This window comes from Dermacentor albipictus, chromosome 2 (assembly GCF_038994185.2).
Source record: "Dermacentor albipictus isolate Rhodes 1998 colony chromosome 2, USDA_Dalb.pri_finalv2, whole genome shotgun sequence".
Lineage (NCBI taxonomy): Eukaryota > Metazoa > Arthropoda > Arachnida > Ixodida > Ixodidae > Dermacentor > Dermacentor albipictus.
The window spans coordinates 154046193-154058868 of NC_091822.1; the positions used below are offsets into that span (position 1 = coordinate 154046193).

Genomic DNA, 12676 nt, shown 5'->3' on the forward strand with positions numbered 1-12676 from the left:
GCGTTCGACCACAGCAGTGGTAGCGGCACATATAACCGGCGGAGGGCAAGGACGCCAGAAGACAGCGCTTTTAGCTCAAAGTTATGATTTGTATATTTGTATACTTTCGCACTATACTGCACCACTTGCCTGCTATATCATGCCGCAAATGCGCAAATTGCACCATGCGAACATAACAACCGCAGCGACAGAGTGGCAGTACAGTTAATCCTAAAACGTGATACAACGATTTAGAAGCTCTATAGCTCTGCGAAATGGGCAATACATCCCACGATCCATGGCGTGCTACTCTGGACACTCGATTTTGCCATCTTGTCAACTCTGGCTCGTATAGTGCCATCTATGCCATCGTTGATCGGCTGAAAGAACAAAGATGGCGGAATTTGCGCGTATATCGCAACCGCAGAGCCCTCCTTTCGGTAGATCAGTTTTAAATGCATTTCACTTTCAGCAAGAGTTGATTGGTTACCGTACAGCTAACCGAAACGAATCTGACGAAACGATCGAATGGCACGGCTGCCATCAACGGTTCTTTTCACATCGCATAGTTTGGTTAGACCGGTAGGTTGCCCGTCGCTGCAGCGCGTTATCGTGGTGGACGTTACGTCACGCAAAAGTTGAGGTATCCCTGTAGGTGATCGATCAAGAATGCGGCACGAATTACCTTATCGACGCAATGTTAAGTGCCGCACCAAGGCACTTGTACAATACAACACTTTAGCACACAGTTGTAGGCGCTGTCTTATTTGCGCATGCGCAGGTGGCCTGCCACGTACGTAGCTACGTCTCCGGGGTCAGGAGTCGCGGTTGCTAAAAAAAAACGCCTCCTGCTAAAACACTCCCTTCGCTGAACCCAAAACAACTTTGACGGTAAACAACGACTCGGGACGATCGCGATCAAACTTCCTTCATGAAAAATTGTATACAGAGCAGAAACACGGCAAGAATAACGCTTAAAATAAAACGAGAGGGAGTGGGGGGGAGGGGGAGATGTGAAGGGCAACGTCGTGGGGGGACTCTCCTCGGGGCGCGTTTAACGGAAACGTGGCGCGTTATTTGGAGTCCGTGCCCGTCTCGACGTCGACGCTTTCGGTGAGCTGGCGCTGCTTCTTTCGCATGTTCCAGTGCAGGCACTCGGCGAGGCTGTCGAACCAGTCCGATATCTGGTCCTGGTCGCAGATCGAAGGCACCGGGTAGATGGACGTCGTCACCTTCAGGCTGCGTCATAGACAGAGAGGCGTCCCAGTGCCTCGATTATAGCTACTGCTCGCGCATTTGCTTTTATCTGTATCCGAACAGTTACACATCAAGAAAATAAGAGCTTAGATGAGTAAACAGAAACAATGGATACCAACGGACACAGAGTGCAAAGGCATTCGAGCGCTTAGCATTTAACGCACACCAGTAAAGTTCAGTCGGTCAAATGTGAATCTGAGCGCTCTACTACGATGCCTTTTCTGCTTACCACCCCCTCCCCCTCTCCTCAATAAGAGGTAAAGGTACACTATTGAGCGTAGACACTCCGTGGACTTTATAGTGTACATTTGGAGGACTATGTTGAGAAATCCCTGAACAGCATGAAGCCTACGAAATGAATTTCGTCTGTTTGTCGTCTGACGGTGGCAGACAATTTCTATCGCCGTCAATGAACTTCGCCTAGCAGCGAGTTCCGTTTGAAGAAAATAAATATAATAAATGTTGCTGTGTCTGTCTGCCGCGATTATTACGCACAGCTCTATGTATACGTCCAAGGATACGCATATGGGTAGAAAAAAAATTATTAAACGGCGTTCCCCAGCCTTACACAAAGCGCGAATTTTTCAGGCCACATATGGTGGAGTTGCGTTACAAGAACAAGGTGCACTGATTGCAATAACGTCGTGCCCTTCTTTTTTGTCCAAATGAACTTGCACGTTACGCCGAGAGAGAGAAAAGAAGTATGAGCAGCGGGACGACAACCCAATTGAAACATGCAATCGGCAAGACCATCCGCACGAAATGTCGAAAGCTGTGCAGGAAGATATCGTGGTTCGCAAAGCTGCGATTTTTCGAAAACAAACTGAATAAGTAGCACGCAGAAACCTAAACTGATACCCAAGCATGTAACAAACTGTCGCTTAAATCGTACAGAACTGGGCCAGTGGGTCCGTTGGTACTGCGTTATGACTGAAACACAAATATACAAACGACAAAGTGTCAATTAAAGCACGCTGCGGTGCTACATTCTTTAATTTTGTCGTTGGGTGTTTGCGGTTTAGCCATAACATGTCATGTAAGGTGGCAGCACCGATCAGCTATATTTGCTGTTCTTCTTCCTATAGCCATGCTCGCGGATAAGCCTTTACAGAAGCAGCCTCGGCGAGCTACCAAAGGCCCATTAGCGTACTCTCTAACAAATGAATTACCTTCACCATGATTTCAATGCGCTTCTATAGTCACGTGAGCTTCGCAAGCCTAAGTAAGTGAACTCGCCTTTCTCCATGTTGAAGCTCCTGACGCAGACGACCGTCGAAGGAGGCCCATACCGAACTTCGGGCTTCGGGCGATACCATTATCTGCGCAGAAAGGGGTGCGGGAAAAGAAGGATCAGGGGGGGCACAGTCTGTACACCTGCAGCGCTTGGTGCGAGAAACAGCCGCGACGGTCACCGGCACGCGGTGAGTTTGCAGAATACCGCAACACTCACGGCCTGACGTCTGCCAGAGCACACAGAGCTAAAACCACGTTCTGCCAGCGTCATTGTGCAAAGGCGCGGGCAGCAGTAATCATTAATACATTAGTGGCGTCATTTTTGCTTTCTTTCTCCTCCTAACTGCAAGAATAACAGCGCAACAACGAGCTTCTCAGGCGTAGTGGTTGATGAAAGCGTCACAGTACGGCGCTACAGTAGTTTTTCGACTCGGCGTGCTACATAGCGCTGTGCCACTGCCGTGCACGGACGTCCCCTGTGTTCCGGAATCCCGCGAACTGACACGCGTTTACGGACACCACAAAACTGTCCACGACAGACTGAAACGACCGTGCCGTTATCGCGCAACGGGGTACAGGCGTCGAGCGGTGGGCCCGCGTGTGTCCCGCACCTTGAGCTCCACGCCGGCCGGCACGACGATGGAGCGGAAGGAGAGAGAGTGCGGGCAGATGGGCGTCACCATGATGGCCGGCACGCTGGGGTGGATCATGGAGGCGCCCGCCGCCACCGCGTACGCCGTTGAACCCGTGGGCGTGGACACGATCAGACCTGCGCGGGTCGGAGGGGACAATCGGTGAACCCACGAGTCAGTGAGCCTCAATCAATCAACCGACTACAGTAAGTCAGCAATCAATCAGCCGGTTATGTGCAATCAATCAATCAATCAATCAATCAATCAATCAATCAATCAATCAATCAATCAATCAATCAATCAATCAATCGGTGACAAATTTACCCCTCGACTAGTTACCCGTAGTTGGTCAGTGATAAATCAATCAATCAAACAATCAATCAATCAATCAATCAATTAGTCGGTGAGAAAGTTACCCCTCGATTAATTACCCGTAGTCGGTCAGTAATCAATCAATCAATCAATCGATCGGTAGGTCCAGTGTTAATATTGGCGCAAAAATAGCTGGATCCATTGCCGACGGCCAGCCACCAGATTGGTACATGGACTGCCTATGTAGAACATACGCACTACCATAAGCAAACCCGCCGCGGTTGCTCAGTGGTGTTAGGCTGCTGAGCACGAGGTCGCGGGATCGAATTCCGGCCATGGCGGCCGCATTTCGATGGGGGCGAAATGCGAAAACACCCGTGTACTTAGATTTAGGTGCACGTTAAAGAACCCCAGGTGGTCGAAATTTCCGGAGTCCTCCACTACGGCGTGCCTCATAATCAGAAAGTGGTTTTGGCACGTAAAACCCCATAATCTAATCTACCATAAGCAAACAAAACCACGTAATAGACGTGTGTTTACGGATTAAGCACCACAGCAAATTGCACACCTGGTAGGAGGCAACGTAGAATACATCCAACCATTTCATATCTTTCATCAACAAAGCACATATACAAGTCTGGAGAGCCTGTAGCAGCTCTGCTGTGAAATTCCGAGTGTTGATTTGTTGGAGCTTTTTGCGTTGTGATGCAGTGATAGTACCTTGTCCCCCCCCCCCCCCTACCTACCCTCCCGTTTTCTTTTCTAAAATTAGCTTATCTGCCTTTCTCTGGGCATCCTTGCTCATGGGACCCGTGTTAAACAAACGAAGCCGCTATTCTATGATCACACACGTGACCGATGTCACGTGGTACGGTCATCAATATACACTGACCATCTCCCTGGACAGTGGTGATGAGTTTGCCGTCCAGGTAGAGGTCGATGTTGGACAGGTAGGGCGACGGACCCCGGTCCACGACGACCTCGTTGAGAACCTGCGCAGGTGCAACGAATTCTATGGTTACTTGGCCCGAGTGCTTTGATCCGAGCATGCTTGAAATATGCAACTACTAGAGACGTTCATGGCAGTAACAGCGCGATTAAAGACAAGGTTGAAGAAAAGCAGGGGACACAGAACGGCGCTGACTATATATGAACTAAATGTTATTGCAGAAAAACGAACAATATATACGTATAAAGGATAACTGTCACGTGGCCTTAACCCTCTCAGCAAGCACAACGAATCGCTGTAAAAACACAACCGTTAAGCTAAAAATGTAAAACTTCGAAGATGCCACACGCTTTAGGCGGGAAGAACAAACCAACCAACACTCCCCTCCCCACCCCTCCGCCCCCTCAAAAAAAGAAAGAAGAATGACAAGGCAAGCAATCTGCAAATAGTGTTGCAACCATGGACATACACCAACTTGCCCAATTCTCTGTCGCTGCAAGAAAGTTGTCACTCCCGCCAGCCCAGCGGTGTGCCGGACATCGATAACCGGTCAGCGATTGCTTATTGCAATGGCGATCTCTTGCTTTGCAGCTACTTAAGTGAGTTGAACAAGCGATGCACGAAACACTGTACATAAGGATGGCAAGCAAGGCTTCTGTTTTTCACTGCCGGTTACAAAAGCAGTAGTACAGTAGCTAGCTGGGCGAGTCGGTACACCTCCATTATTCGTACATCTCCATTCGTCGCCCGTGTTTTTAGTGCGCGCTATAAGTAATAAGGCTAGAAGAGCAGTTTACACGGCTGGCCAGGAACGCGAACAGTACTTATAACGTTAATTCAGCGCTTCTTTGTCACCGCATTCCGTCCTCGTTTCCCGATACTAGACTCGAGGGAACACACGCAAACTCAGTTTACCAACTACAGACTACTCACTGCCATTCCTAAGCTCGCGTTCGTTGATAGCCCAGTTGATGCATTCCAGCTTCGTTAGGTACGTAATAAAGGATAAGCGTTTCAGCTTTGCCTTACTGCACATGTACTGCAAGTGCAAAGGCAGTGGGATCAGCTAAGAGCGCGGGATGATCTGTGGCGAAGTGTGTTGTGTGTGTGTGTGTGTGTGCGTATATATATATATATATATATATATATATATATATATATATATATATATATATATATATATATATATATATATATATATATATATATATATATATATACGCACACACACAACACACTACATATATATATATATATATATATATATATATATATATATATATATATATATATATATATATATATATATAAGCATTTCATTTGGCAAGCTTACGCGATAAGCCGCGGCAGAAGGCAGTGGATTAATGGATTACAAAAGCATGATAGTAATCATGAAATGTACAACAGTGCAACAAATTATGATATCCCCGAATAAATATGAAATAAATGGTGAAAGACTTACAAGTACATATTACCGAGGTTTTGAAAAGCATGCAGAACTACAAAAAAATAATTCGCTACCGTACAATGAAAGTGCTACATAAGACTACTGCGAACAACGAAATTTCGGGCGAGTGGTGGCTGATCAGTAGGGGAAAAATGGTTGCAACCAAATAACGTAGGTGCAATTAATTATTAAAAGAAGGAAACGTCATACACTACATGCCTGCTGTGCACGTATAGATGATGATAATTATCGAACGGAAGACGGCAGATCTAGGCGCTATTGTACAAGACATTTATTGCTTTTGTTGCTTCAATAAAAAGATACGGTCGCTGAATTTTATGCCGTGCTGAAAGTAACGTTAAGCCGATGTTAAGAGTGTACAGTAAAGAAGTAAAAGGCGAAAAATAGACGGGTTGATTTACCATCGAATTAAAGAGAACAAATAACGAACAATAGAAAAAACCAAACATGAAAAAGACGCCATTCTGACAAAGTCATCCTTATCATGACTTAGCGACGCTGGCTAAATATGTAGTGTTTTCGACCACAACCTTGACATTTTGTCCGAGTTTCCAGCAAAGTACAAGTAACCAAGAGATAAGATGCTTTCCCAATGTAAGATAGCAAGAGCGGCAATAAATGAAAACAGCGACAATAAGCTAGAATTCTGCCTTCATTAAACTGGTTAACAAGACGCACAGAGGTTTGTCTAATATTTCTTTCTTAACGACCGAAGTTTTGAAGCATAATGCGCGCGAGCGCGCGCTCACACATTCACACACATTATGCATTACGCATATTCACACATCGTATTGTATTCCGGCCGAAAAAGCTTCTAGAGGTTTGTTTTTTTATCATATAATACTTGGACTAGTTCTTTCTTTCCTTTTTTTTCATTCTCGCAATTCTTTCCTCCCCCCCCCCCTTCCCCAATAAGAAAAGTCGCTTCGTATTACATGCAAGCTCGTCTTATACCGGGGCTTTTACGGTATTTATAGTGTATCATAGTTAAAGCTCAAGAACGTACTTGCTGTTGACAAGGCCCGGAGAGTCGTTTCTAAAGAAAAAGAAAAGAAAAGAAGAGTGCAGAAGTATCAAGAGAATTTAACAAGCAAGAAGTGAAAAAGTTAACTCATATGAGAAGAGGACGTTATAAATTGATATATAGCTTTACTATAGTTAAGTTCTCATTTAACACGTTTTTTATCACTTGCATTGCTGGTGAGTAGTGTGTCTGAATTTCTGCGATAATTAATTCATATTGTAAGTAAAAAGCTGACACTGACTGCTTTCAATGCGACTATAATTTGTTAATAATCAAGTTTCAGTTAGAGGTGAAATAAGTAACAGGGGAAGTTCCAGAGAAAGCTGCACGTCGGGGCCAATTCCGAGGTAAAGTTATTCAAATAGAGGTAAAATACTTAAATACGTATGAAACACATAAGAAAGTTCTCATTAGTCCAATATATTGTCGCGGTTGGCCTATAAATTCAGCGAGAAACACGAATGAATGAATGAATGAATGAATGAATGAATGAATGAATGAATGAATGAATGAATGAATGAATGAATGAATGAATGAATGAATGCTGGTATACTTACTAGGCAGGATGAGTTGCAGTTGAGATTATTGTCGTTGGGATCGCTCTCACTGCGGTATATGCTGCATTTTAGTCTGCTCCGTAGCGTGAGTGCAGCATGCCCTGCGCGGGGGAAAAGAAGCGCTATTCAGTGCGCGATGTAACAGGGTGTTTCGGAAAAAATCGTTCGAAATTTCTATAATATAAAGGAGCAAAAAGTAAAGGACTTCCTCTGGATTACTTTCAGAACAGTCGACCCACGTAATGGTGACACAAGCTCGTAATGAAACAAGTAATTCTACTGGTTGCATTAATTAATGCATTCTGGCGCTCTCTGCCCACTCTGACACCTTTCGTTTTGGGGCCCTTGCGTCACAAAACACCAATATCATCGTCACCAATTAACGGATTAAACAACAGAGCGCCACGTATTCCAAATGCAAGACGAAACCTGTTATTCGTTGGGAGTTGGTAACTGTCTTTAGAGATGCAATGAAGTTGACGCTGGTAATGTCTACAGCGCAGTCATTTCTCTTCAATTTCACTTCCCTCCTCGAACACACGCACGGTAACGCAAGTGAACGGCAGGTGGTTCGCAGTGAAATGGTGACGCGCTGGTCTCCAAGGCGGATGCCGAGGCCATACCTTCGAGAACGTTGTTGACCTTGTCCTGGAAGTGGTCAAAGTCGAACGGAGTGAGGAATCCCAGGGAGCCCATGTGGAAAGCCATCACGGGGGGCACGCTTTGCTGTCGACGCCAAAAAAAAAAGAAGAAAAAAAGAAAAAAATGGCATTCAGGTACTTAATCAGTCGGGGGAGTCTAAACCATCCATAGCTGCATGGTGCTTGTTAATCAGCTTTCCTGTTGAATAAGGTTTTGTGTGGTTTTCTAACTGTTGATACGTGGTGGGGTAAATGATCCTGACCCTCCTGCACAAAGTAGGCGTTCATGTAACGAGCGTACTTGCGCTACTTTAACTCAGTGTTGTGTGGTCGTAATTCCTAACAGAATGTTTGATTCAGCCGAGAGGCACTCGTTGCCTCAGCAATGTATGCATTCCTTGCAATTGGGATTCGACACACTTAGCTTATAGCGTGATGAATTGGCTCCCTCCGACAAATTATGCAAGTAATGTAAAGTTCCCCTGTAGCGTGTTTCTTTCAAGTGAGTCTTTCGAGCACTTTAACCGCGGTGACCTTTATAATGGACAGCATTTTCATTTCTTCAAAACAAAAGTCACAAGGGTGTCTCTTGAAGTTATCATGCTTTTACCAATCATTTCAGTGTTCCACGACCAAAGCAAGTGAATTGCTTTTAACTTGCGATTTCTAGATCCACCACAACGTTAAATGGTGCGGTTCTATTGAAGGTTACCGTATTAGGCATGCAAATTTGGCGAGTGCTGTGGTCAGGTGCTTGCGGAGCCCCTTTCACAAATGTTGCACGGATGCGCATCCGACGAGTGAACCATTTCTTCTATACCTCGAACGAACCAACCACGGGCCGAATTCACAAAACGTTTCGTTCGTAAGCGATTGGCCGACCACCTCCGTTAATATGTCCACCAACACGATTGGCTGGCATCTTCTCTTACGAACAATTCTGCAGCGTAAGAACGTTTTTTTTTCTTTCTTTTTTTGATTACGTTCCCGGATTCGCATAACAGATCGCGGTCAACCACGCACAAACAAGTACAAAGCGAGGCGTAGACAACACAAGCACTTGTGTTGTCTACTCCTCACTCTGTCCTTGTTCGTGCGCGCTTGACCATGATCTGCTAGCCCAAAAGCCGGTGCTCTACAGATTCGCGGCTCCGCCTTCAATGCACGCAGCTATACCGAGGAGACAAGACGTGCCCGTATCCAACGTCACACTGTTAGGCTGTACGGGTGATAATCTCAGCTGCTACTATACTGCATGCACCGTTAAAATACATTGCTGCTCCTATATATAAGAGTTAAATTCGCAGCGATTCTGCGCATATATCTTTCTTTGTTTCGGCTACAGGTGCAGCCAGTGTGCAGTAATGGAAAGGAGTGGCGTCCTGGTCACGGCCAATAGTTTCTCAGAGCAAACCCACCTGAAAAAGCGAAGAAGCGTACAGCAGCGTGCCGTCTCCGCCGAGACAGATGATGAAGTCGATCCGGTCTGTGAGGTCATCTCTGCCTGACGGAAAAGACAACAAACGCGGGGTCCGTTTACGTATACGCAGTCTTCTGGCCGATGCTGCAGGCGCAAAGCACGGGGGGGGGGGGGGGGGGGAGGAGAGGGGGGGGGGCATTGTACATGCAGCACTGTACATTTCGCTTGCCAGTCAGACTCTTTATCCGTCGCACCCAGTGGTTGATTGACAAGGGTGACAGCGGCGTGCAAGCGAACAGACAGGGGCGAAGCGAATGGAAACTGAATCGCTAGAAATGACGGTTCCTGCGCTATATCTTTTTTTTTTTTTTCACGTTACAATTTGCGGAGGAGAACATTTCCCCCTTCATGTGCGGTAACTGCTATACATACATTACTGCACAATTGTACTTCGAATAAGAAGAAAGAAGGATGATCCAGGCAAAGTGCGTCATTCCGGCGGGCCACCTTTCGACACAGGTCGGTTTCCTCAATCAGAACATCGGCTAGCTCTTCTGAAATAGCTCTTCATTGTTCACAGCACGTTTCCGCCTAGTGGCCTCTATACCTGAAGAAAGACTTTGAATGTTTTCGTTACTTTTTGAATGTTGTGTCAATGGTAGTAAGAAACTTCTAATTTGTAGGTGCACATAAATGTAAAGATGGGCATCTCCAATCTCACCTATGCTTTCTTGCATACCCTCCTCCGCTGTCAAATGGGAAATAAAGACTCATTCAGTCATGCTAAACTTTACCGCTATAGGTGTGAGTCGTCAATCTTTCTTTCTTCCTAGCCAAATTCGTTCGATTTTTTCATAGATATTTCGGTGGCAACTAGCCAGCTACGGGGAATGTGTACTTTCTGATCAGTACAGGCTGTTGCATCAGCTGTTTGTTGCAGCCGTTTAGCACCCGAGTCAGCGCAATTCCACTGTACGCAGCATCAAATGGAATCGGTTTCTCGGTACGCGTCGCTGAAGTAATATTTACATGCAACGTCGGGTGCTCATAAACTAATTCGGTAGCAGAATACGCGAACAAGTTAGATAGCTCTATGTCAATCTTTAGTGCTCAGCTACAATTATAACGCGGCATATTGTCGTTGTGGCACGGAGACCGCGTGTTGGTTCGTACTTCTCAGGAAAACTCACTGAGCGTTTTCACAATATTTTGGATGTTCTTTCTTTTTTCTTCCCGCATACTTCAAGCCGACTCAATTATCCCCATCCTGTAGGAATGACTATTTTACCACGACAGCGGCAGTGGCGTAAAAGCTGAAATAATTGGCGATGTTAAAAGAATAAATCAGCAGGAGGACGAAGTTAAGATACCGCTCCGTAGTTCCCCACAAACGTCCCATATATAGAGGACGTCCTCCACAGAATACGCTCTAGTGCGTAGTGCCGAAAATGGAGCCGCTATGGAAGGCCGCTCCTCCAGCTTACGCTGTAAATGTGCTGCGTGTGAGCCGCTCAGGCGTGTGATTTTTTTTTTTTAGTAATGCGTGAAAAGGTTGTTCCATCCGCCACCAGGGCCTTGAGTGGCGCTGATTAACAGTCCCGCCTCCAGGTCTCGTACACATCCACATATACCCAAGAAAGCAAACGAGAGGATAGCAGCCGCGTTGTAGATAGATAGATCGATAAATAGCACCGCACGCGCAATGCGGGCGGTGTGAATTCATCCCTCTCCGGCGGCAGGTTGTTATTTCGTCCACTTTAATTATCCTGTTGCTTGTTATTTCTAGATTTCGGTTAAAAACAACAGTTTATTTCCCCTGTGCTTTCCGAGGCTTCATTGTCTGCAGGGCTTCGTGCGGTTAATTACTAACAATAAATTGAGCATTTCGGTTTCGAATCTTCTCGTTCGAGTGACTATGTGAAAGCTCTAGCACGTCTTTTTAGTCTTGTCCATTAATTTTCAGTCGCTCTATCATTACGTTTTTTTTTTCTTTTTTGTTGCTTTTCTTCCTATATGATGTCGCTTGGCGACATGGGCGGTACCTTCGTTGAAGGTGCAGAGCTTGTCCTTGACCTCCAGGAAGGCCTTGTTGTTCTTCAGGAAGGGGTCCTCCAAGATGGCGTCTTCAACGAAAACAACCATGTTTTTGACCTGCCATGACAGAGAACAGAAGCATCCGAGTGGACACAGTGAATGTAGCGTTGCGAGTGACATTCCGTGCAAGCAACGTCAGTGCACAAAGGGCGCGACAAAGACATGCTGCAACGGGCGAAGGCGTATAAAAGTAACTCCTACAACCTCACTTAACGAAACCTAATCTACACACAGTAGTCTATATCGGGCCGCTTGCGCTGCCCCTTGGCTTCTGAACTTGCCTTTTTTCAAAGGGAGTTTGCTGACCAACAAGCAAGCCTCGATCCCAACGCTGGTTGCCTTTTGACGATTGTTCTTAAGTATGACGGGCTAATACTTGCAAATAATAAAAAAGAAAATATTCCAGAACCCAAGTGTAAATTCCAATAACAACGCTGAGGAGAACTTAACGTGTAGTTTATATATTGGGAAATTTAACTAACAGTAAATTAGCCTAAACGACGGCGCTCGCGCGTCTCAAGTGCATTGTAAGTGGGGACGGCCCGATAGAAAGCCAAAATTCATGCTCTCGCCTGGCGTCAAATCTTCAGATTCCGATTCAGAATTTGCATCATCTCCAACGAAATTGTTGGGGGTCACCCAGAGAAAAGCCTGTTACAAGCAACTTGAATGTGCCCGGGGGTCCTCTACGACAGCAGCAGATTAATATATGAAAGAAATGTACGAATACAATTGCGTAACTATAATGTGAAATACAGCCTAAGGCACAAAACGAATTACAATACGGTCACGCAGATACAAAAAAAGAATAAAAAGAAAGACAGAGAGTAGATGTGAACAGTAAACAGGGATGATTGTCATAACGTTGCCCGGCAGTAGGCATAAAATTTATGGCTCAACACATCTTCAAACGCATGTTATGTACAAAAGAAAAAGAGGAATCTAGAAACATTTATGGGAAATCTTTGCGTTGCAGGCCTCTACCAAACACCGAGCCAAGTTCCACACGGTGACGTTGCTAGCGGCGGTCTCTCGAAACAGGGACAAAGATTGCAGTTGTACGCGTTATATTCCGCTAGCTTTCCCGATTCATTTTCTCGTAAATTTGGT

At 45.6% G+C, this 12676-nt stretch overlaps 1 protein-coding gene across 7 annotated transcripts in view; it reads right to left on the bottom strand.

Annotated features, from left to right (window-relative positions):
* Nucleotides 1-890: 890 nt before the first annotated feature.
* LOC135915455 (NAD kinase-like) overlaps nucleotides 891-12676 on the bottom strand; it is a 111559-nt gene continuing 99773 nt past the window's right edge. For 6 of the 7 annotated variants that reach the window (XM_065448534.1, XM_065448539.1, XM_065448532.1 and 3 more), the window contains 9 exons: nucleotides 11515-11623; nucleotides 9471-9556; nucleotides 8035-8137; nucleotides 7412-7512; nucleotides 6837-6866; nucleotides 4306-4405; nucleotides 3081-3238; nucleotides 2473-2555; nucleotides 891-1218 (listed from right to left, as the gene is read on the bottom strand). In XM_065448534.1, coding sequence (XP_065304606.1) covers nucleotides 1053-1218; nucleotides 2473-2555; nucleotides 3081-3238; nucleotides 4306-4405; nucleotides 6837-6866; nucleotides 7412-7512; nucleotides 8035-8137; nucleotides 9471-9556; nucleotides 11515-11623 — 936 coding nt within the window. In that variant the 3' untranslated portion in view covers nucleotides 891-1052. The remainder of the gene's footprint in view (nucleotides 1219-2472; nucleotides 2556-3080; nucleotides 3239-4305; nucleotides 4406-6836; nucleotides 6867-7411; nucleotides 7513-8034; nucleotides 8138-9470; nucleotides 9557-11514; nucleotides 11624-12676) is intronic. The other variant, XM_065448533.2, reaches the window with a different exon arrangement.